This window comes from Bombina bombina, chromosome 4, assembly GCF_027579735.1.
Source record: "Bombina bombina isolate aBomBom1 chromosome 4, aBomBom1.pri, whole genome shotgun sequence".
Classification (NCBI taxonomy): domain Eukaryota; kingdom Metazoa; phylum Chordata; class Amphibia; order Anura; family Bombinatoridae; genus Bombina; species Bombina bombina.
In genome coordinates, this window is record NC_069502.1 from 1,116,257,088 (window position 1) to 1,116,283,275 (window position 26,188).

Genomic DNA, 26,188 nt, shown 5'->3' on the forward strand with positions numbered 1-26,188 from the left:
TGATTCTCTGTCAGTAAGACTTCGAGAAAGAGGGTATCCTTCACACGATGTTACAAGGGCCAAAAGGTCCCTTGAACATATAGATAGGAAGACACTCTTACAAGATAAACCAAAGTGTGACAGGTCAGAATCGTCCCAAGGAGTGTACTTCGTCACACAGTTCAGCACAGAGTACAACAAAGTATGCAGCATAGTTAAAAAACACTTCGCCTTACTGGCTGCAGATGACAAACTAGTGACTACAGTTGAGAAGGGGCTCAAATGTTCCTATAGAAAAAGTAACACACTAGGGGGCATCCTAGCACCTACAGAACTTAAAAAGATTGAGACTAACCAAAGCTCTTGGTTGAGACACTGTGGGATGTTTAAGTGTGGCAGCAGACGTTGTAAACCCTGTGACTTTGTTCAGGTCACCAATAATTTTACGTCTTATACTACTGGCCAAACATTTGACATCAAAACTTGTCTCAATTGTACAGCTAGCAATGTCATATATCTCATTTCTTGCACCGAATGCCATCTGCAGTATGTAGGACTCACCTCTAGGGACATGAACTCCAGATTTAGGGAACATTTGTCATCTTTTAACATAGGAAAAGCCACTACTCCGTTGGTACTCCATTTCTATGGTAAACATGGCAATAATCTTAGATCATTGAAATGGTGCATCATTGAAAAAGTTGTCCTGCCTAGTAGAGGTGGTAACCTCAGCAAATTACTGGCCAAACGAGAGGCATTCTGGATGTTTAAACTTGACACCAGAATACCTAAAGGACTTAACTCCAGGTATGATTTAATAAATTACTGGGAATAATTCCAGTTCTTTGTTATCTCCCCTGGGTTTGATTGCCTCACTCTTAGATGGCCTTTTTGCTCGCAATTTTTTCATACCTCTTTCTTCTTTTTTCATCACACTATATCAGGTTAGATACAGATGATATATCTAGTTTACTATTCAGTTAGTTTTTTGAACTTTATCTATTGTTTCGATTTGCGAATATACATTCCATATTATATATCATGATGTACACTTCGTGTATGCTCGCACAAGCAGTTCCGATTCCTTTGATGATTATTTTATTGCAAGTCATACTCACAGATTTAGTAGGTACTGACATTTGTTTAGCATTATAGTATTTGTGGATATCTATAGCATACCACTCTCTTGTATTTTCAGTACCTTTGTCTCATTTTTCCCCTATTTCATATACATTGTGTTTTGTCCTCAAATCATCTTATCTTAGTTTATGCTTTAAATATCATTTGAATTGTTTTTTGCATATATAGGGTTTTTTGCAATTATTCATTGTATATATGCCAGTTGTGATATTGTTATTTGCTTTTCTAACACTATATTCAGTCTATGACACTTCCAAGCGGGCGGGTTGTCTTTCTTTTAAATTTTCTTTTAACCAATGAGAATCAACCTAAGGTGTTAAGTGCACCTGTCAGGCCCAGCACCTGCATGCTATGATTAAGGCTTCACAGCCGAAACGCGTAAGCCCTGGTGCTGCGCCTGCAATCGTGTCTATCTGCTTCTCCATGATTTTGTTGTTTTAATGAAGTATCAATAAATTTGTTAAATTTTACCGGAGCATCCAGTACTCTTTTTTTCCTGATGTTAATATGTTTATATACATATAGATTTATGTGTTAATATGTGTATATACATATAGATTTATGTGTTAATATGTGTATATACATATAGATTTATGTGTTAATATGTGTATATACATATAGATTTATGTGTTAATATGTGTATATACATATAGATTTATGTGTTAATATGTGTATATACATATAGATTTATGTGTTAATATGTGTATATACATATAGATTTTGAGTGATAACACAGTCCCCATAGACCGCAATGTAAAGATGCTGGTTCACATTTTCCTTTTTCCAGGAAGCCAGATTTAGCCAGAAACTAACAACAGACTGACCCTACCAGTTTTGTAATATTACAGAAAAATATTTACATGCAGAACAAGCTAAGGTCACAGGTCAAAATCACAGAATGTTTTCACTTTGTCTAAGTAGTAAAAAAAAAAAAAAAAAAAAAACTGCTTCCCCCCCCAAAAAACATGTTATTTGTTTACATTAAAGGGGTATGACATATATTTGTAATTACTGTACAAGACGTTTGTGCAGTCTTGCAGTAAATAAATAAGCCAAGTGCATGCGATAACTTTCTAAATATGTCAACACCTCATGTACTCCAATTGTTTTTAAAGGGACTTTAAACACTGATTACATTTTCTAAGCATAGTATTAAGGCCCAGCCTCTAGTCATGGGTGCTGACATGTTGAAATCTAGCATTCAGTGCTTTCTCCAATTACTTGCAGAGAAGCCTAGGTTACAAAATGGCAGTGCCAATAATTATTAGAGGGAGGTGCATGAAATGTATTTAGAATTCAGTGCTGTTACTTGAGTGCACGTCATTTTGTTAGCAACATTTCTGTACTTTTAACTGTACTTAACTGACTTTATACAATGAATGTGGAGAATTTTGCATGGTTAGACTTGTGAAGTGGGCAAATTGAATAATGAAAGTAGATAGCAAAATCTATTTTCTTCCACATAACGAAGCATTTAATATTACAATTGCAAAGTGTTTCCTATACCTTTTTAATCAATGCTACGGTTTTCATTCTTCACCACTTTTTACACCCTAAAGATCTTTTAGTATTCACGCTTTATTTTGTTTGTGTGTCTTATTTACTCAATAAAAAATATTATAAAAAACTAAATACATAGGTAATTTTATGCAACGTGTCTTTAAAAATTCCAATGTTAAATGGACAATCAACAACCGGAAGAACTTAATACCATCATTTAGATATTTAGAATAAGATGCGCCTGCACCATCTCCCATGTTAAATACCTCTAACGATATGGAGTAATCGTCCACAGCACATACGTTTTTCAGTTGTAGATATGGCCGCCAAACTCCACCCAACGTAACGTAATACTTTTCTTTTTAAAATAAACAGCCAATCAGAATAGAATCCTTGGTCGGATTCTTTACCCACGGTCACGGTGATTCCCAGCAGCAGTTCAAATTTCTGCTTGTGCATTAGCAAGAACAAGAACGATCATTGAGTTCTATAGAGATGGGGGACGAAGGAAGAGGGGGAAGAGTTTGGCGGCCATGTGTACAGCTGAAAAACGTATGTGCTGTGGACGATTACTCCATATCGTTAGAGGTGTTTAACATGGGAGATGGTGCAGACGCATCTTATTCTGAGTATAAGTTCTGCCGGGTGTACTATCCCTTTAAGTGTATGCTCAACAAAATTACTTACTCTCTCTCTCTCTCTCTCTCTCTCTCTCTCTCTCTCTCTCTATATATCTATATCTATATCTATATCTATATATATATATATATATATATATATATATATATATATATAAAATATGTGTTTGTGTGTGTGTGTGTGTGTGTGTATGTAGGTATACAAATGGTGTATTTAATTGGCATTATTTGATCAAAAAGCAGTTAGGAGTTCAGCTTTTGGTTCCTTTTTTAATGATGAAATAACAATTTAGTAAAACTTACTTGCAGTACTGCTCAATTATATGTTTAGTTTACAAGTTAATTGAAGTACTAAAAAAAATAATATAAGTGTTTTTTTTTGTCTTTTCTATCTGTATTTTGGTTTCATTGCTAATTATTTTTTACCGTTTACAGGCCGCTAGCACACCGATGAATCCTCTGAGTTTTCAGTGCGAATTTGTAAAGCTACGAATAGACCTTCTGCAAGCGTTTTCCCAACTTATTTGCACATGTAACAGTTTAAAAACCAGCCCCCCACCTGCCATTGCTTCCACGATTGCTATGACCTCAGGGAATGACCTTCAGAGATGTGGTCGCATATCCACCCAGGTACAGTGTTGTTTAAGCAATATATTGTAATTTGTTCCATATTACTAGTCAGATTTTAGCTTAGTTTACTTTTGCTTGGTCTGCCCATTAAAGTGACTGACTTGGTTACCTTATTTTCTTACCTATACCAAGGGTGAAATTTACCATACCTGCAGGCTGACAAATTTGCAAGTAGTGAACCTGTCTGACTGTAATCGCGACTTGCAAAGTTACATCGCTCTGCAAAATTGAACATTGCACAATAGGTTTCTTGTGCGATGCCACCCCTGGTCCGCCGCAACCAATTGTGCTAGAGCAGGGCATGTAAGGGAATATCAGGGTGATTGATCTCGCCACCTGACCTGCAAGGGCAATAATAGGTTGAGTTTGGACCTCAGTGGCCTGTAAACACCATATATCATTTGTCAATCATTCTTCCTACTGTACTTTGAGAAAGTGGATAATGCTATGAACTTGAGCTTATTATACATTATTAGTTGAAAGTGCATTAAATGTGCGTTACACTCTGCATTTATTATGTATATCACTGCCTTATATTTCAGTGGACCTTTATATGCACTGGGTGTTGAATATTTTTATTAGTATGTGATTGTGATGGACAAAATTATATGGCAGCTTACTTGATGACTTGCAGTAATACAACCCTAATTAACGAATCCTTGGTGTCTGGATACATACCCAAACTTTGGAAGACTGCAAGAGTAGTGCCTATCCATAAAAGTGGGGAGTTAACCTTGGTTTCTAACTATTGCCCTATATCATTGCTCCCAGTATTGTCAAAAATCTTAGAAAAATGCGTCCATATGCAATTATTTGAGTATTACCAACAATCTAACTATCTGACCCATGATCAATCAGGTTTTCGCCCAAATCACTCCACTACAACTGGGCTCCTAAAAGTTTGCAACGACATCCAAACTGGCATGGAACAAGGAGACCTAACTGGAGCCATTTTCCTTGATTTTGCAAAGGCCTTTGACACAGTAGACCACGACATACTACTGTTCTAACTAAAAAAACTCAGGTATTGCTGATCGTCCGTTAACCTGGTTTTGATCATATGTATTGGATCAATCACAATATGTCTCCATTTCTCTTACATTGGTGTATCCAATCCACGGATTCATCCTTACTTGTGGGATATTCTCAATCCCTACAGGAAGGGGCAAAGAGAGCACACAGCAGAGCTGTCCATATAGCTCCCCTCAGGCTCCGCCCCCCCAGTCATTCTCTTTGCCGCTCTAACAAGTAGCATCTCCACGGGAGTGTAAAGGGAATGTGGTGTTAGTTTGTAGTTTTTTATTTCTTCAATCAAAAGTTTGTTATTTTAAAATAGTGCCGGTTTGTACTATTTACTCTGAGGCAGAAAATGATGAAGATTTCTGCTGAGAGGAATATGATTTTAGCACCTTGTAACTAAAATCCATTGCTGTTCCCACGCAGGACTGTTGAGTACCAGAGAACTTCAGTTGGGGGGAACAGTTTGCAGGCTTATCTGCTATAAGGTATGTTCAGTCAATATTTTCTAGTCAAGACTTAGTAATGCTGGAAGACTGACAGAATCCCCATGCGGGGAAGGTAAGCCATATTCTGAGACTTGGTATAGAAGAAGGCTTATTGAAAGGGCTCAATACACTGGTGGACACTGTTAAGGGGCAATCAATTCTTTTTTAAGATAATCTGACATTATACAAGTTTTATATTGCATTTAAAACACTTTTTGGGGTTTTATTCCGCATGGCATATAGTTAGACACCTATTTTGGCTTGGGAAGGCCCCACAAACTCCTGAGGGAAGATGGAGGGGGCCTGAATTCCGCGCCTCAGTTGCGCAGTTGATTTTACAAACAGCTTCATGAAGATACATGTGAAGGGTCCAAAGATTACTTGAGGACTTCAGAGAGGCTTATTTTCTATCAAAACTAATCCCCAAGGAAGGTAGGACCACAGCAAAGGCTGTGGCATGGTTAATTTGCTCCGGTTTGGGCAGTAGGGGGTTAATTGACTTGAAATTTACTGTGCAATCATTTCAAAGAATTAGGATCATATGGTGAAAATTTCATAAAGATTGGATGATTTTTGGAGGTTTAGTAAAAAAGTATGTGCTTTTTATTATTTAAAGGCACAGTACTGTTTTTTCAAAAATTGTATTTTACTGTATTTGAGTGCTGTCTAAGTCTGTTTAACATGTCTGAGCCTACAGATAGACCTTGTTCTATGTGTTTAAAAGCCATGGCGGTCCCCCCTTTACATTTGTGTTTAAAGTGTGCTAACATATCCAAACATTTTAAAGACCATGCAGTGACAATTAAAAATGTGGCCCAAGATGATTCTTTAACGGAAGGTAATGAGGATAGCCCTCCTTCCTCTCCCCATGTGTCGACACCAGTTACGCCCGCGCAAGCGATGCCTAGTACCTCTAGCGCATTGGCCCCTATTACATTGCAACAATTAGCAGCAGTCATGGATAATTCCCTTGCAGCATTTCTATCCAAACTGCCTGTTTTTCCTAAAAAGCGTGATAGCTCAGTTTTAAGAACAGAGGATGAGCAATCAGAAGTTTTGGATAATTTATCTGTTGTACCCTCACAACCCTCTGACGTGGCGGTGAGGGATGTACTGTCTGAGGGAGAAATTTGTGACGCAGGTAAAATTTCTCAGCGGGCAGAATCAGATTTCTTAGCGTTTAAATTTAAGCTGGAACACCTCCGCGTACTGCTTAAGGAGGTTTTAGCTACGCTGGATGATTGTGACGCTATGGTGGTCCCAGAAAAATTGTGTAAAATGGACAAGTTTTTAGAAGTCCCTGTATACACTGATGCGTTTCCGATCCCTAAGAGGGTGGCGGATATTGTGACTAGGGAGTGGGAGAGACCAGGCGTACCTTTTGTTCCCCCCCCATCTTTAAGAAAATGTTCCCCATAACTGACCCCAGGCGGGACGCGTGTCAGGCGGTCCCTAAGGTAGAGGGAGCAGTTTCAACACTAGCTAAGCGCAGAACTATACCAATAGAAGACAGTTGTGTTTTCAAAGATCCTATGGATAACAAATTAGAAGGGTTACTAAAGAAAATATTTGTTCAACAAGGTATCCTCCTTCAACCAATTGCCTGCATTATTCCTGTAACTACTGCAGCGGCATTTTGGTTGAGGCGCTGGAGGAGTCGCTCCAGAGGGAGACTTCATATGACGAAGTCATGGATAGAATTCATGCTCTAAAGCTGGTTAATTATTTCATTACAGATGCAGCTTTACAATTAACTAAATTAGCGGCGAAAAATTCTGGTTTTGCCATTGTGGCGCGAAGAGCGCTCTGGCTCAAATCATGGTCGGCTGACGTGTCGTCCAAAACAAAATTACTTAATATTCCTTTCAAGTGGAAGACCCTATTCGGGCCAGAGTTGAAAGAAATTATTTCAGATATCACTGGGGGAAAGGGCCATGCCCTTCCACAAGATAGACCTTTTAAAGCTTAAAACAAGGCTAATTTGCGCTCCTTTCGCAACTTCAGGAGCAGACCTGCTTCAACCTCTGCAACCGCAAAGCAAGAGGGTAACGTTTCCCAGCCCAAAGCAACATGAAAGCCTTTGCAGGGCTGGAACAAGGGTAAACAGGCCAAGAAGCCTGCTGCTGCTACCAAGACAGCATGAAAGGGTAGCCCCCGCACCGGGACCGAATCTAGTAGGGGGCAGACTTTCTCTCTTTGCTCAGGCTTGGGCAAGAGATGTTCCAGATCCCTGGGCATTAGAAATTGTTGCTCAAGGGTATCTTCTAGAATTCAAAGACTCTCCCCAAGGGGAAGGTTCCACATTTCTTGTTTGTCTTCAGACCAGACAAAGAAACAGGCGTTCTTACGCTGTATAGAAGATCTTCTAAAGATGGGAGTGATACACCCAGTTCCAACTGCAGAGCAAGGACTGGGTTTTTACTCAAACCTGTTTGTAGTTCCCAAAAAGGAAGGAACTTTCAGGCCAATCCTGGATTTAAAAATTCTAAACAAATTCCTCAGAGCTCCATCATTCAAAATGGAAACCATTTGGACAATCTTACCATTGATCCAGGAAGATCAATATATATCAATATATGACTACCGTGGATTTAAAGGATGCGTACCTACATATTCCTATCCACGAAGATCACCATCAGTTCCTAAGGTTCGCCTTTCTGGACAAGAATTTTCACAAAGGTGCTAGGGTCCATTCAGGCGGTACTAAGACCGCGGGGCATTGCAGTAGCACCTTATCTGGACGACATATTAATTCAGGCGTTGTCTTTTCAAAGAGCCAAGGCTCATACAGAAATAGTTCTGGCCTTTCTATTCTCATGGGTGGAAGGTGAACATCGAAAAAGTTCTCTGTCCCCGCTCACAAGGGTTCCCTTCCTGGGAACGCTAATAGACTCGGTAGAAATGAAAATATTTCTGACGGAGGTCAGGAAGTTAAAACTTTTAACTACTTGCCGAGTTTTTTATTCTGTTCCTCGGCCTTCTGTGGCTCAGTGCATAGAGGTAATCGGGTTAATGGTTGCGGCAATGGACGTTGTTCCCTTTGCCAGAATTCATCTCAGACCACTGCAGCTGTGCATGCTCAATCTGTGGAATGGGGATTATGCAGATTGTCTCCTTAGATACAAATGGACCAAAAAAACAGAGATTATCTTCTCTGGTGGTTGTCTCAGGATCACCTGTCTCAGGGAATGTGCTTCCGCAGACCAGAGTGGATCATTGTCACGACCGATTCCAGTCTGTTAGGCTGGGGTGTGGTCTGGGACTCCCTGAAAGCTCAGGGCCTATGGTCTCGGGAAGAATCTCTTCTCCCGATAAACATTTTGGAACTGAGAGCGATATTCAACACGCTCCAGGCATGGCCTCAACTAGAGGAGGCCAGGTTCATCAGGTTTCAGTCGGACAACATCACGACTGTAGCGTACATCAATCATCAGGGAGGAACAAAGAGTTCCCTAGCGATGAAGGAAGTATCCAAGATCATCAAATGGGCGGAAGATCACTCCTGCCATCTATCTGCAATTCACATCCCAGGAATAGACAACTGGGAGGCGGATTTTCTGAGTCGTCAGACATTTCACCCGGGGGAGTGGGAACTCCTTCCGGAGGTTTTTGCTCAACTTACCCAGCTATGGGGTATTCCAGAGTTGGATCTGATGGCGTCCCGTCAGAACTCCAAACTTTCTCTTTACGGATCCAGGTCCAGGGACCCCAAGGCGGCATTGATAGATGCTCTAGTAGCGCCGTGGTCCTTCAATCTGGCTTATGTTTTTCCACCGTTTCCCCTTCTCCCTCATCTGGTAGCCAGAATCAAACAGGAGAAGGCTTCGGTAATTTTGATAGCGCCTGCGTGGCCACGCAGGACTTGGTATGCAGACCTAGTGGACATGTCATCTGTTCCACCATGGACACTGCCATCGAGGCAGGATCTTCTAATTCAAGGTCCATTCAAGCATCCAAATCTAGTTCTCTGCAACTGACTGCTTGGAGATTGAACGCTTAATTCTATCTAAGCGTGGGTTCTCTGGATCAGTTATAGATACTTTGATCCAGGCTAGAAAGCCTGTCACCAGGAAAATTTACCATAAGATATGGCGGAAATATCTTTGTTGGTGTGAATCCAAGGGTTACTCGTGGAGTAAGATTAGGATTCCTAGGATTTTGTCATTTCTCCAAGAAGGATTGGAGAAAGGATTGTCAGCTAGTTCCTTAAAGGGACAGATATCTGCTCTGTCTATTCTGTTACACAGGCGTCTGGCGGAAGTACCAGACGTTCAAGCGTTTGCATAGGCTTTAGTCAGAATCAAGCCTGTCTATAAACCTGTGGCACCTCCATGGAGTCTAAATTTAGTTCTTTCAGTCCTTCAAGGGGTTCCGTTTGAACCTTTACATTCCATAGATATTAAGTGATTATCTTGGAAAGTTTTGTTTTTGGTAACTATTTCTTCTGCTCGAAGAGTTACAGAATTCTCTGCTTTGCAGTGTAATTCACCCTATCTGGTGTTTCATGCAGATAAGGTTGTTTTGCGTACAAAACCTGGTTTCCTTCCGAAAGGGGTTTCTAATAAGAATATTAACCAGGAAATCATTGTTCCTTCTCGGTGTCCTAATTCAGTTTCTAAGAAGGAACGGCTGTTAAACAATCTTGATGTGGTTCGTGCTTTAAAATTCTATTTAAAAGCAACTAAAGATTTCAGACACACGTCATCCTTGTTTGTTGTCTATTCTGGTAAGAGGAGAGGTCAAAAAGCTATCGCTTCCTCTTTCCTTTTGGCTGAAAAGCATTATCCGATTGACTTATGAGACTGCTGGACAGCAGCCTCCTGAACGAATTACAGCTCTTTCCACCAGAGCTGTGGCTTCCACATGGGCTTTCAAGAATGAGGCTTCTGTTGAACAGATTTGTAAAGCAGCGACTTGGTCTTCACTGCATACTTTTGCCAAATTTTACAAATTCGATACTTTTGCTTCTTCGGAGGCTATTTTTTTGGGAGATAGGTTTTGCAAGTAGTGGTGCCTTCCGTTTAGGTTACCTGACTTATTCCCTCCCTTCATCCGTGTCCTAAAGCTTTGGTATTGGTTCCCACAAGTAAGGATGAATCCGTGGACTGGATACACCAATGTAAGAGAAAACAGAATTTATGCTTACCTGATAAATTTCTTTCTCTTACGGTGTATCCAGTCCTTGGCCCGCCCTGGCAATTAAGTCAGGTTCAAATTTATTTTTTGTAAAACTACAGTCACCACTGCACACTATGGTTCTCCTTTTTCTCCTAACCGTCGGTCGAATTACTGGGGGGGCGGAGCCTGAGGGGAGCTATATGGACAGCTCTGCTGTGTGCTCTCTTTGCCACTTCCTGTAGGGATTGAGAATATCCCACAAGTAAGGATGAATCCGTGGACTGGATACACCGTAAGAGAAAGAAATTTATCAGGTAAGCATAAATTCTGTTTTCTGACAGCGACTCCTTCCCTCTCCCAGTCACGTGTGGTGTTCCCCAAGGCTCCATTCTCGGCCCCCTACTATTGACATTATTTATAAATGATCTGCCTAATGTCTGCAAATCCTCAACTGTACACATGTACGCAGATGACACAGTAATCTATGCAAACAATTCCTATCTGCCGCAGCTTGAAGCAGTGCTCCAAGACCAGTTCACAGAGGTAGAAAAGTGGATCTCAAAAAACAAACTCTTCCTAAACACTGACAAAACTGTCACAATGATCTTTGGAACGGGACCTAAATTACACAAACTACAAAATTCGCATCTATGCATCAGAACAAAATCAAATTGCCCACTGACCGCAGTCCACTCTTTCAAATACATAGAAAAACTTGCATCTAAACTTTATCCAAAATTAGGTGCCCTGTACAGAAACAAATCCTGCCTAAGCCCTACAGTAAAGGAAAAGATTGTACAGCAAATGCTGATGCCTATCATGGATTATGGGGATGTAGTATACGCACCTGCACCGCAAATTCACCTTAATAAACTAAATACATTGTATAACTCGTTCTGCCGCTTTGTGCTACAATGTAACTACAGGACCCACCATTGTGACATGCTAAAAGAACTAAACTGGCTGTCGCTGGAATCCAGATGCACCCTCCATCTTTCCAGCCTTGTGTTTAAGAGCCTTTCTGGGAAGCTCCCACCCTACCTGAGAAGAATGCTCTCCCCGGCTATTCCCACCTCCTATAACCTCCGATCCAATAACAGCACATTATTTAGCTTGCCTCAATACAAAAAGAAAGCAGCTCGATCCTCCTTTTCCTACAGAGCACCACAATTATGGAATGACCTCCCGCACACTTTCAAACCTTCCCCAAGCCTAATATCCTTAAAAGTGAATGTCAATTTTGATGCTTAAGTGCCCGGTTTTTAAAAATTTGATTATTTCACTCCTGTTGTGAAAAAAACGTACCTTTTAAACTTGACAGCCACTCCAGCTTCCTCCACCCGTCGCAAAGCCTCTTTCTTGGTCTAAAATGAGGAATCTGGCTTCCTCCAATCACGGCGTTGAAACAGATACTGATTCCCCCGGGGGGGGGGGGGGGAGCCGTGATTGGAGGATGACCTATCCATCATTTCTGACGTCAGAAATTGCTTGCAATGACCGGAGGAAGCTGGAGCTGCTGTCAAGATTAAAAGGTAAGTTTTTTTTTCACAACAGGAGTGATATGTAAATTTTGATGAATTAAAAGTGCAGCTGTTTTCAATCAAATTTTTAAAATACGAGCACTTTAGCATCAAAATTGACATTTACTTTAAGAGATCCCTCTCTACATATCTCAAAACAGAATGCACCTGTCATGGTTGATTATATACAGTATTTCCTACCTGTTCTATGTTAAATTTTTGCATATATTGTGTATTATTATTGTTTTTGTATTTTATTGTATCCTATTGTATCAATGCAATGTTTTGTGGACCCCGGACATACTTGAAAACGAGAGAAATCTCAGTGTATCCTTCCTTGTAAAATATTTTATAAATAAATAAATACTTGAAATAACTCCTTAAAGCGACAGTATATACCAATTTTCATTTAACTGCATGCAATAGACACTACTATAAAGAATCATATGCACAGATACTGATATAAAAATCCAGTATTAATCCTTTTGAAAACTTACTTAGAAGCTCCCAATTTAGCACTTTTGATGAGATTAGCCTGGGACACCCAGTGAAAGGGGCTAAGAGCAGAACTTCCCCTGCATATGAAAAGACCCATTGTACAAACAGAAACAGTCTGAAGTCTGTAGACATCAGTGTACATGTAACACTTTGGGGCTTGGTTAGGAGTCTGAAAATCAGCCCAACGTTATTTGAAAATCAGCAAACTATAAATTTTTACAAAAACACATCCAGTTGGGCTTTACAAATGGATCATCTACCAAACATTTATGCAAAGAAAAATCTAGTGTACAATGTCCCTTTAACTCTGACTTTCAGATGAAGCAATCCATGGAAGAATTCAGAAATTTGGCCACACGATACGGGGATTTATATCAGTCGTCTTTTGATGCCGATTCTGCAACTTTGCGAAACATTGAACTGTATCCTTTTTTATTATTATAGTTTTCAGTTAAAATGAGTGTAATATATATATATTTACTTTAAAAAGTCAGTTTACCTTTATGATTTAAACCTGTCTGTACAACAAAACTACAATCTGACTTTCTGAGTAAACAGGAGAATTAATCAAGTGCAGATTGTTTAACTTGTAGGTAATTTTAATATACAGTTACGCACATACTTATATACTTCCAGCTATTACTTGATAAATAATAGACGTATATCTATCTGGAATAGACAGTTTTGAGATATATTTGTCACACAGTTGGCCAATCAGAGTGCTTATCATATGCTGTGACTGTATGCTCAGTATTAAAGCTCTCTGTGTTTGTTTATAACACAAAGAATAAATATCAGGGAACCTTAACATTTATTTTTACAGCAATGTATAGCTCTTGTTTTGTACTAGGGGATCTAGAATGTACGTCTAGAAATTTTATTTTGAAACAAATGTTACCTGAGACTTTAGAAGGATATGAAATCCAAAAAAATAATTTCATGATTCTGATAGAGCATACAGTTTTAAATAACTTTCCAATTTACTTCTCTTACCTAATTTGCTTTGTTCTCTTGGTATCCTGTGTTGAAAATCATACCTAGGTAGGCTCAGGAACCAGGGGGGGACGAGAAGCTCTCTGGCAATGAGGGAGGTTTCTCGGATATTGGAATGGGCAGAGTCCCAAAACTGCGCGCTCTCCGCAATCCACATTCCGGGTGTGGACAACTGGGAGGCGGATTTCCTCAGCAGGCAATCCTTCCATCCGGGGAATGGTCTCTCTATCCCGAGGTGTTTTGCGGAGATTTGTCACAGACGCCGGAGATAGACCTCATGGCGTCCAGACTCAATTGCAAGCTACCCAGATATGGGTCGCGGTCTAGGGATCCCCAGGCAGAGCTGATAGATGCTTTAGCGGTGCCTTGGGGGTTCAACCTAGTTTACATTTTTCCACCGTTGCCACTTCTACCTCGTGTAGTGGCCCGCATCAAGCAGGAGCAAGCTTTGGCTATTCTGATTGCTCTGTCATGGCCGCTGAGGACGTGGTTTGCGGATCTGGTGGGGATGTCATCTTCTCCTCCATGGAGGTTACCCTGTCGCAGGGATCTGTTGGTACAGGGTCCCTTTCAACATCAAAATCTAGATTCTCTGAGGCTGACTGCGTAGAGATTGAACGCTTAGTCTTGGCCAAGAGAGGTTTTTCTGAGAGAGTGATTGATACTCTTGTTCAGGCTAGGAAGCCGGTCACTCGTCGCATCTATCATAAGGTGTGGAGGACTTACTTGTCCTGGTGTGAGAAGCATGGATATCCTTAGCACAAGGTTAAGGTATCCAGGATTCTGTCCTTTCTCCAGGATGGTTTAGAAAAAGGACTTGCCACCAGTTCATTGAAGGGACATATTTCTGCATTATCTGTTTTGTTGCACAAGAGGCTCGCTGAGCTTCCTAATATTCAGTCCTTTGTTCAGGCTCTGTCTAGAATCAGGCCTGTTTTTAGACAATCTGCTCCTCCCTCTCTTTCTGTTGACTATTGCATCGGCGAGCAGAGTCTCTGAGTTGGCAGCCTTGCAATTTGAGCCTCCTTATTTGGTCGCTGATAAGGCTGTTCTGCGCACTGGTTTGGGATTTTTTCCCAAAGTTGTGTCTAACCGTTACATCAATCAGGAAATAGTAGTTCCTTCTTTGTGTCCTAATCCCTCTTCTCCTAAGGAGAGGTTACTTCATAATTTGGACGTGGTTCGAACCTTGAAGTTTTATCTTCAGACTACAAAGGATTTCATGCAATCTACATCTCTTTTTGTGGTGTATGCAGGGAAGTGCAAGGGGCAAAAAGCCTCTTCAACTTCTTTGTCCTTTTGGTTGAGGAGCATGATTCGCTTAGCCTATGAGACAGCGGGACATAAGCCTCCTCAGAGGATCACGGCTCATTTGACTAGAGCTGTGGCTTCCTCTTGGGCCTTCAAGAATGAGGCCTCTATGGAGCAGATTTGTAAGGCAGCTACCTGGTCCTCCTTGCATACCTTTACAAAGTTTTACAAATTTTATGTTTTTGCACCGGCAGAAGCAGTTTTTGGGAGAAAGGTTTTACAGGCTGTGGTGCCCTCAGATTAGGGTCCGCCTTTTTTTGCCCTCCCGTTTTTCATTCAGTGTCCTCTAGAGCTTGGGTATTTGTTCCCACAAGTAATGAATGAAGCAGTGGACTCTCCTCCCCTTTAGATGGAAAACGTAAATTATGCTTAGCTGATAAATTTTATTTCTATCGAGGGGAGGAGAGTCCACGGCTCCCGCCCGTTGCTCCGGTGGGCGGACCTAAATTTAGTTTTTGTTCTTCTGGCACCATTTATACCCTGATATTTCTCCTACTGTTCCTTGTTCCCTCTTCAAAATGACTGGGGGATGAGGGAAGTGGGGGAGGTATTTAAGCCTTTGGCTGGTGTGTCTTTGCCTCCTCCTGGTGGCCAGGTTCTTATTTCCAACAAGTAATGAATTAAGCTGTGGACTTTCGCCCCCTCGATGGAAATAAAATTATCAGGTAAGCATAATTTATGTTTTTTGCTTCTCCAATTGGACCCCTAGATCCTCTTCCCAGAGCATACAATTTTAATCAACTTTCCAATTTACTTCTATTATTTAATTTGCTTCATTTTCCTTTGCTGAAAGATTTATCTAGTTAAGCTCAGGAGCAGCAAATGATACCAAGAGAATGAAGCAAATTTGATAATAAAAGTAAACTGGAAAGTTGTTTAAAATTGTATGTTCTACCTAAGTAATAAAAAAAATGTTTGGCTTTCACGCCCCTTTAAGTTAAGCCACAATTAGGCAATTTGATTTGCAATATATCGGACAGTAAATGACTCATTGATTGATTTGTTTAAACAATGATATTTGCGTAAAGTCTCATTAACCATGAATGTTTAAGTTTCTATCTGACCTTATATCAGTAATCATGAATTAATTAAATTAATTCATTAGTTAATTAAATCCGACTTGCTTCTTAATTTATAGTAGTCTTTGAAGCTTTTGCAATAAAATAGTATGGTATTTTATTTGCCCCTGAATTCAAGATTTTGTGCCTTTTCAACTGACCAATGACAAACAATGCTATAAAGTTTATTCATCTTAAACCGTTGCACCATTTATAAATGTTGTCTTTATGATCATTCTTTATTACGTTTTCATGCCTTAACTTTAAGAACTGACCAGGCAACAACAGAGCTGTCTTCTAATTTCATATACTATTGAAGCTCTAATTTTGGATCCAGAATCGTGTAGGTAAGTCTATATATTGGGCTCCTGAAATTTGTATTTATTTTGCTTTGTTCTATTGGTATTCTTTTTTGAAAAGAAAAAAAAACCCTAGGTAGGCTCAGTAGCAGTAATGCATTACTGGGAGCTAGCTGCTAATTGGTGGTTGGACATATATGCCTCTCTTCATTGGGTCACCTGATGTGTTCAGCTAATTCCCAGTAGTGCATTGCTGAATCCTTCAACAAACATTACATTTGCTTTGTTCTCTTGGCATTAATAGAAGTAAATTGTAAAGTTGTTTAAACTAGCACGATCTATCGGAATCATAAAAGAAACAATTTGGGTTTCATATCCCTTTATCAGCAAACCAGAACCACGTACAGTCATGGTTGTTGAAATCGTGTCACCCTAAGCAAACCTGTTCCCACTTTGGAAAATGACACAAGATTATGTGTGAGCACTGCTGGACAGAAATAATGAGTTCCTTTACTGACATGTTACATTTACTACCGAGGGTTAATCACATTTATTTACAAATACTTTTCAAATGCACTAATTGTTGTCTTTAGCGAGAAATACAAGAGCAGGAGACAGAGTTAATGTTCTAGTTCAGCAGAATCAGCCCGTGTCAGTACAAACCTAAACACATCAACTCTTCATTTAATAAAAGAAAAATGTCTGCAAACCGTCTGCTTAGAGATGTCGGTTTACAACATTTTGGAGTGACACCATTATAAAGAGACTTATTGCACTTTTACAGAGTGATGCTAATGCACATTTTTCTTCTTTTCCACTTTATAATTTTGGGGTAAGCAGACAACCCTATGTAACGTGCACACTGTTTGGACTTTGTGAATTTGGTGCTGTCTTGTTACTAATTGTCATTTTAAAGGGACTGTAAAATCAATTAAACGTTCATAATTCAGGTAGAGCATGCAGTTTACTTCTTTATCAATTTTGCTTAGTTCATTTGATATCCTAGGTTAATGCAGTTTACTTATCAATTTTGCCTAGTTCATTTGATATCCTTTGTTAAAGAGTAATCCTAGATGAGCTGAGGAGTGTTCACGTGTTCTCAGCCATCAGGCAACAGTGTTTGCAAGAATGTTTAAAAGTGATATACATAGTTGTGTATGTAGCATCCTATGGTAACTGTGTTTGCAAGAATGTTTATAGCAAAGTTATACATAGTTGCAAACGCTATTGCCAGATGGCAAAAGACACATGAATGCTCCTGAGCTCATCTGCATTACTTTTTTAACAAAGGATACCAAGAGAACTAAGCAAAATTGGTAACGGAAGTAAATTGGAAAGTTGTTTAAAATGCCACTCTATCTAATCCATTGACTTTACTGTCCCTTTTAATAAAAAAAAACAAAAAACACCAATAACATAAACACTACACCAAAAATATTAATTTTCCCAAAATTATATTTATATATTAAGTGGTGCCTGTGTTAAGTTTTTGTTTAGAAAATTTAGATTCATGTTGTAAACAAAAAAATACAGCAGACTTTTAAATTTTATATATCTATATTTCAGACACTTTTGAGAGCAAAAGTTTTTAATCAGATTGTTAAAAAACATTCTATTGATGCTAAAATGACGGTAATTAATTCATATCTTAAAACCCCATTGTAAATGTGTTTAAACCAAATAGAGTAAATGATTGAAAATGGACTTTAGCTTTTGAATTTAAAAGAACAGTATACTGTAAAATAGTTTTTCTCAATGTATTTCTAATGACCTCTTATAGCAGCTGCAGAGTATAAAATGTATCAGGAATTTCATTTTCAGATTTATTTGTGTATATGAAATAGCTGTTTTGTGCTTTGAAACCACAGCCTATTGCAATAGGTTGAGCTTGCAGGTAAAGTGAGACTTTATTATTCCTGCAGAATAAGACTGGCGAGCCAATCAGGATTGGCATATGTATGTACCCACCATTTACTGGCCATATCCTGGTCATTAACATATGGGATAAAGCCTGGGGTGTTATTTTATCTATATAATAAACACTTCTAGGAGTTAGACATATAGTGGCAAACAAGACAAGGAGAAGCACCAATTTACACAATCTGTGGGTGAAATCTGACTCTAAAAATTAGTATCAACTGCAGTTCAAATGTAATATAAAGGGTTGCTTCAAATGTTTAGGTTATACAACTTGTAATAGCCTCATTACCACCAAGACAATCCATCTTCCTCATAACAATAGTATTTATAAAATCTGCTTTTCACTTGAATGCAGTACTAAACATGTGGTTTAACTTCTGATTTGCCTGTGTGCCAAATATTAAGTTGGTAAAGCTAAAGGCACGCTCAAAGAATACATGGCCAATCATAGACTCGCAATAAGTCAGGCATTAGAAAATAGATAATTTTATCAGCCTGTTGCATGCCACTGTGTCGAGATGTCTAATCCAGTGCCCTCAATCAGATCTTTTCTTATTGACCATGTTCCTAAACTGGACAGAATTGGAGATAGAGACAAGATTTTACTTGTATGGGAAGCACAGTAGATATACAGACTGGGCACTATAAGCCCAGGAGGACTCAATTCAATACCAGACTTTAAATTGCTTATTTTAAAAGAAAAGACAATCTGCTACATACCTGGGGGCTAGACATGCAGAGGGAATTGCCCCCGGAGATGAGAGGATGAGTGAGGCTGTTTGGGTTTACTTATCCTCCCAGGCCATCTTTTTGGTGGTGGGTTTTTGGGGACTTGATAGATCTTGGACCACACACCGCCTGGGCATCTCTTTGTGCTATAACCCAATCTTTGCAGACCTCATCTTATAGTTTCCTCTGAGTTTACTTGAACGTCAAGAGATGTTACTTTATGTAAATATTCTTTAAGTTGTTACATGGTTTATTGTAACAGTGTTTGACACAAGGTGTATACTATAACACTAAGTGAAAACCATAGTTTCCATGACTATGGTTGTTATTTACTTAAAGTCATGGTTTCCATGACAACACTACACATATACGATGACATAGTTATATGAGTCACTCATGGTTTATATTTAACAGATGTGATTGTATATTGTTTGGGGTTATGCAAACCTTGCAATCTTGTTTCGATATGCATAATTTTTACTTTTTTTTTTTATTACACTACAGGAAATGATAATATTGTCACTTCCGGTTTAGCGTAATTCTGTAACACTTAGTTTGCATTTCACAACACGGAATTTGGTGCCACAATATGAAGTGGGTATGTTTGGTTGAATCACTGTTTTGGACCCTATATATTGTATGTTTTCACAGTTTTATGTATTTTGATAAAGGAGATAACATAATCCCCGAAATGTCAATGAATTTGACACCGCTTGCATCTAAAATCCTGAGAGTGCAGTTAATTTATTCTATAAGTCCAGCCCAACAGGAGTAGGCAAAACACCTCCCACTTTCCCAACGAATACTTAGATACATTTTTGCTTCTTGCAAGGAGTGATGGTGAAACCTGAAGTGCTGATCTACACGTTGATTTAAAAAGGGATTCCCATACCATTAGTGAGAGTAATTCTCCCACAAGAGTTTGTCACTTGCCTGCCACAGGTGTCACTGGGACTTGTCCTGCTGCCTAGTCTTGTAGTTGGTGCGTCAGATCCTTAGATCATGTGTTAGTGCATACTACACAGGATGAACTTTTCTACTGGAAGCAGTGAGTGCTAACAGGTAAGTAGAAACTTGCACTCACATAGCCCTCAGGCTATTAGCATGTACATCTACAAACGATTCACAAAGCCTGGGGACATAGTTACATACACCAGATAACACTACATATAGTTTTAGCACATTCCAGAGCTCTGGTTATTATCCTCAAAACGGTGTTGTTGTTTTTCTCCTTTCACTTACAGATGTTTTTCTCTCAAAGAGACAGTATACATTTTTTTCTGAGTCCCTCACAGGGACTTCAGTCTTGCACTGTGTCAATATTTGTGTGTTCCACTGTTAACTCCTTCTGTGCCTATTATACTGTATTTATGTGCTATCTAATTTTAGATACTTGCCTGTCCTTATTATTCTAAATCATTATCGAGCAAACTGGTGCAGCTAAAGTCTTAAGACATTACATTGATTCTTAAAAGAGCACTCTACTGACAATTTAACCTCTTCTCATATGTATTTGCTATTTAATAAGTGTTGGTGTGTCTCCCTACTCAGCTTTGTAACCTATGTGATGAGATTTTGTCTGTTGCTAAACAGGGTCATGCAGTACTCAGTTATTTGTTACCTACCAGGGTTATCCCCTGGACAGTTATATAAACCTGCTTCCTAACTAAAACTGTACATTCACTCTGCAATTTCACAACTGACGGCTTTCGTGCCTCCACCAGTTAAACAGAAACGCATGCAGAGGACAGAAGATAACCCTTCGCAGATTAAGTAGCCGAAAACGCGTCTTTTAATTTTAAAGTACAAAATATCTAACAGCGCTCAACCTAGTTCCTTATAGCTCCTGGATAAAGGGTATCTAGCTTACCCTAATGAGAACACGAAAAAAACAACAAATATTCCAAGAGCGCCAACTAGAGGCAAAGGAAAATTCTAACAAATGAATCAATAATTATCAAACATTTATTCAACATATAGTTAATAACATGGATCCATGTAACATATATACTAAAATGAGCTAAAAATACATAGTACTAACAAATAAATAATAATTGCTAAAAACACAATATAAGGGTATGTCACCAATTACGGGGATATACAAGGTAAGAGTCGTATAAAATGATCTCTGAGGAGAAGATGGTCCAATAAGTCAAATGATTTCTTGGTATAAAATAATGTATATATATATAAAAGATCAAAAAAGTCCAGTGAATAAATCCAGTGAAGAAATCCAGTGAAAAAATCAAATATAAAAATAAACTGATGATAAAAGAACTTTTAAAAAAACTCTTGGAGAGAATGTGTGAAAAAAGATGTGTGAAAAAATATATATAAAAGTGTAAAAAATATATATAAAAAATATATTTAAAACTTAAAAATGGGGGATCCCCTAAATCAATAGGTGTCAAAAATAAGTGACACAAATAAAAGTGTGTGAAAAAAGATGCTTAAAAATCAAAAGATGAAAAAATAAAACGGTGTATATGTAAAATCCAGGTGAAAAAATATATAGATTGAAAATAGTGTATATATAATATAATCCAGGTGAAAGTTTCAGTTATTAAATGTTAATGAATAATCCTCCTTGTGGCTAGATCCATATGAATGATGATAATGAACTCTTTGAGCTAGATGACTTTACTTTTCTTTTCAATATAAACTCTGGTAATCCCTGTAAATTAAAAAAATAAAAAAATAATAAAATAATAAACTCTGGTAATCCCTGTAAATTAAAAAAATAACATAGTGCAATAAAGTTTCAAAAAGCAGGAAATAATGCTCACCAAAATGTCAACGCGTTTCGGCCTCTTTAACAGGCCTTTTTCAAGACTATCTAGGGGTGAGTGCTGGTGGCTCTATTTATATGTGTCACAAACCTATGAATTATCGTAGTTTTGGCGGCAAAAGAAGAGAATTTGGCGCCAAAAGTGACCCGGAAGTACTCTTACTATAATGCTTCCGTTTTTTGTGAATAATATTTTTTCTTCTTTGCCCTTTTGTTAATAGTTGTGGCTCTATATTGGTCCATTTCTTGGAATAAGTAAGGGGTTCTGTCACGTTAATGACTAATTCATTGGTAATGTTTGTTGCCGATCGCTCCGTTTCTACACGCATGAGCGTCGGACCGGAAGTGACGTCATGTTTGTTTACTTCCGGTTTTTGCATACTTCCGGTTTCGGTATTACCATAGCGGTTTTTCGCATATAGCGATATCTATTATAGGGGTATTGTGCAATATAGAAAGTTAGAAGGTGACATACAAACGTATCTAACAAGTACAACTTGAATGTACAAGATACATTGGTGGTATGATGAGCAATAACATTTTAGTAGGACTCAAAGGTTATTAGGAATGATAATAAAAATTAAAAATTATTAGAAATATTATTAAAAATGTTATATAAATATAAATGTGTGCATTAATAAGCCTTTAAGAGCACATTATAATACATAACAAAATCACAAAAAATCTTAAAACATATTTTATATAATATAAAAATGTCATAAAATTGAAATTATTAGTCAAATGCAAATATAGGGTAAAACTTGACATCCTTTTAAAATAAAAATTGACTTCCTATTAAAATTGACATCCTTTTGAAATAAAAAGTAATGATAAATAATCTGGTCATAAAATGGAACGATGAGTTAGTTAAAACTAATAAAATACAGCAATAAGACCGAAAATGAGAATGGAAACAAAATATATATATACACCCTATGGATCCTTGAGTGAGTATTAGGATATATGGCGGAGATACGGTAACTGCAAGGAACTACATAAAAGACTACATAAAAGGCGAAAAAGCTCAATGGATCATAAAATTACCTTAAAATACCTGGATGATAGTGACATAAGGGCATATCTAAAATTAGGCTTAAAAAATGGGACTTAAAATAGGACTTAAAATTGGGTATGTGTACTGTACTCGAGAGGCTTGATAGTACCAATTTAAAAGCAAAACCCCAATAAGACAAGTGTATGATGATTGTAGTAACGCTTGGCTAAAAAAGCTAGTATGAAAATACATGCAGACTGGCTAAGTGTCACCTAATGTCTAAATTCAATGATTCTTGGTACTTATTAAGTGTGAGAGGTCTTCTCTATTATTCAAACCTCTAGGGTAAAGACAATCAATATTAAAAAACCCACTTGGATTCTACAGTCAATAAGCATCTCTCATAGTCACCGCCCCTCCAGTTTGGTGTCACTAGTTCTATGCCTATATAATTAAAATCTTTGAGACTTGCTCGATGGTGGTTAGTGAAGTGTTTGTAGAGGGCTGTTTCGGTGCTTTCGTGTTCAATCTTTAGTAGGTGTTCTCTAATACGATCTTTGAGATGTCTGGACGTTTGTCCTATGTATTGGAGTCCACAGCTGCACCATATCAAATAGACAACTCCTCTATCACTGCATCTTATAAGATCATTAATCTTATATCTGACTTTTGAATTGAAAGAGGTGAATTCTTTTGTTTTGATGCCTCTTTTACAGGCTTTACAGCTCAGACATGGGAAGAATCCTTTAATTTCCTTGCCAAATACATCCCTTATTTTATTTGGTGTTCTCTTAGGTATACTTATGGATAGTCTATTTTTAAGATTGTCAGTTTTCCTATATATGAAGACAGGTCGAGTTGTCAATTTGTTTCCTATGATTTCATCATTCTTTAAAAGTGACCAGTGCTTCTCTGATTTTCTCCACAATATGTCTATTTTCACTATACTCAGTTATAAACGGAATAGTGAGTGGGTTATCATCAGAATAGTGGATTGTCTTTTTCGGTTTATATACCAGGAGATCTTTCCGGTCTTTCTTCCTGACCTCTTCCATGGTTTGGATTAGGGACTCTTCTTCATAACCCCTTTCTAAAAAAATTTCTTTAAGAGTGGCGGCTTGTTCTTCCCACTTTCTGGGATTGGAGCAGTTTTTCTTCAGTCTTAGGAATTGACCTTTTGGTATATTCGTCTTCCATCTATTGAGATGACAGCTTTCCATATGTATATAATTATTACAGTCCACTTTCTTGAAGAAAGTGGACGTCTCCAATTCCCCTTCAATAATATCGATTTTTAAATCCAAGAAGTTAATTGTTTTATTGCTCATCTCATGTGTGAATTTAAGATTGCGGGTGTTGTCATTCATGACTTTCAAGGTATGTTCCAAGTCTTCTCTAGACCCCTTCCATATCATAATAATATTTTTAATTTACAGGGATTACCAGAGTTTATATTGAAAAGAAAAGTAAAGTCATCTAGCTCAAAGAGTTCATTATCATCATTCATATGGATCTAGCCACAAGGAGGATTATTCATTAACATTTAATAACTGAAACTTTCACCTGGATTATATTATATATACATTATTTTCAATCTATATATTTTTTCACCTGGATTTTACATATACACCGTTTTATTTTTTCATCTTTTGATTTTTAAGCATCTTTTTTCACACACTTTTATTTGTGTCACTTATTTTTGACACCTATTGATTTAGGGGATCCCCCATTTTTAAGTTTTAAATATATTTTTTATATATATTTTTTACACTTTTATATATATTTTTTCACACATCTTTTTTCACACATTCTCTCCAAGAGTTTTTTCAAAAGTTCTTTTATCATCAGTTTATTTTTATATTTGATTTTTTCACTGGATTTCTTCACTGGACTTTTTTGATCTTTTATATATATATATATATATATATATATATACATTATTTTATACCAAGAAATCATTTGACTTATTGGATCATCTTCTCCTCAGAGATCATTTTATACGACTCTTACCTTGTATATCCCCGTAATTGGTGACATACCCTTATATTGTGTTTTTAGCAATTATTATTTATTTGTTAGTACTATGTATTTTTAGCTCATTTTAGTATATATGTTACATGGATCCATGTTATTAACTATATGTTGAATAAATGTTTGATAATTATTGATTAATTTGTTAGAATTTTCCTTTGCCTCTAGTTGGCGCTCTTGGAATATTTGTTGTCTTTTAATTTTAAAAAAGGAGCACATGCACACTCAACTGCAGGAAGTTTTTGTACTTGTCTTGCATATAGAGGACGCTCCACTTGCAGACACACAATGTGTGAAAAAGGTTTTCTCCAACATAGGTGTGTCCGGTCCACGGCGTCATCCTTACTTGTGGGATATTCTCTTCCCCAACAGGAAATGGCAAAGAGCCCAGCAAAGCTGGTCACATGATCCCTCCTAGGCCCCGCCTACCCCAGTCATTCTCTTTGCCGTTGTACAGGCAACATCTCCACGGAGATGGCTTAGAGTTTTTTAGTGTTTAACTGTAGTTTTTCATTATTCAATCAAGAGTTTGTTATTTTCAAATAGTGCTGGTACGTACTATTTACTCAGAAACAGAAAAGAGATGAAGAATTCTGTTTGTATGAGGAAAATGATTTTAGCAACCGTAACTAAAATCCATGGCTGTTCCACACAGGACTGTTGAGAGCATTAACTTCAGTTGGGGGAACAGTTTGCAGTCCTTTGCTGCTTGAGGTATGACACATTCTAACAAGACGATGTAATGCTGGAAGCTGTCATTTTCCCTATGGGATCCGGTAAGCCATGTTTATTACGATTGTAAATAAGGGCTTCACAAGGGCTTATTTAGACTGTAGACATTTTTTGGGCTAAATCGATTGATATTAACACTTATTTAGCCTTGAGGAATCATTTATTCTGGCACTGTTTTAGACACCTTATTCTTTAGGGGCTTTCCCAAAGCATAGGCAGAGTCTCATTTTCGCGCCGGTGTTGCGCACTTGTTTTTGAGAGGCATGGCATGCAGTCGCATGTGAGAGGAGCTCTGATACTTATAAAAGACTTCTGAAGGCATCATTTGGTATCGTATTCCCCTTGGGTTTGGTTGGGTCTCAGCAAAGCAGATACCAGGGACTGTAAAGGGGTTAAAGCTTAAAACGGCTCCGGTTCCGTTATTTTAAGGGTTAAAGCTTCCAAAATTGGTGTGCAATATTTTCAAGGCTTTAAGACACTGTGGTGAAAGTTTGGTGAATTTTGAACAATTCCTTCATGTTTTTTCGCAATTGCAGTAATAAAGTGTGTTCAGTTTAAAATTTAAAGTGACAGTAACGGTTTTATTTCAAAACGTTTTTTGTACTTTCTTATCAAGTTTATGCCTGTTTAACATGTCTGAACTACCAGATAGACTGTGTTCTGAATGTGGGGAAGCCAGAATTCCTATTCATTTAAATAAATGTGATTTATGTGATAATGACAATGATGCCCAAGATGATTCCTCAAGTGAGGGGAGTAAGCATGGTACTGCATCATTCCCTCCTTCGTCTACACGAGTCTTGCC

The 26,188-nt window shown here is 38.0% G+C and overlaps 1 protein-coding gene across 1 annotated transcript in view; it reads left to right on the forward strand.

Annotated features, from left to right (window-relative positions):
- Nucleotides 1-26,188, forward strand: part of INTS7 (integrator complex subunit 7) — a 214,713-nt gene that overhangs the window by 103,381 nt on the left and 85,144 nt on the right. Inside the window, exons 14-16 of the mRNA XM_053712433.1 lie at nucleotides 3,693-3,887; nucleotides 12,847-12,950; nucleotides 16,169-16,237. Of these exons, the coding sequence (XP_053568408.1) occupies nucleotides 3,693-3,887; nucleotides 12,847-12,950; nucleotides 16,169-16,237 (368 nt within the window). The remainder of the gene's footprint in view (nucleotides 1-3,692; nucleotides 3,888-12,846; nucleotides 12,951-16,168; nucleotides 16,238-26,188) is intronic.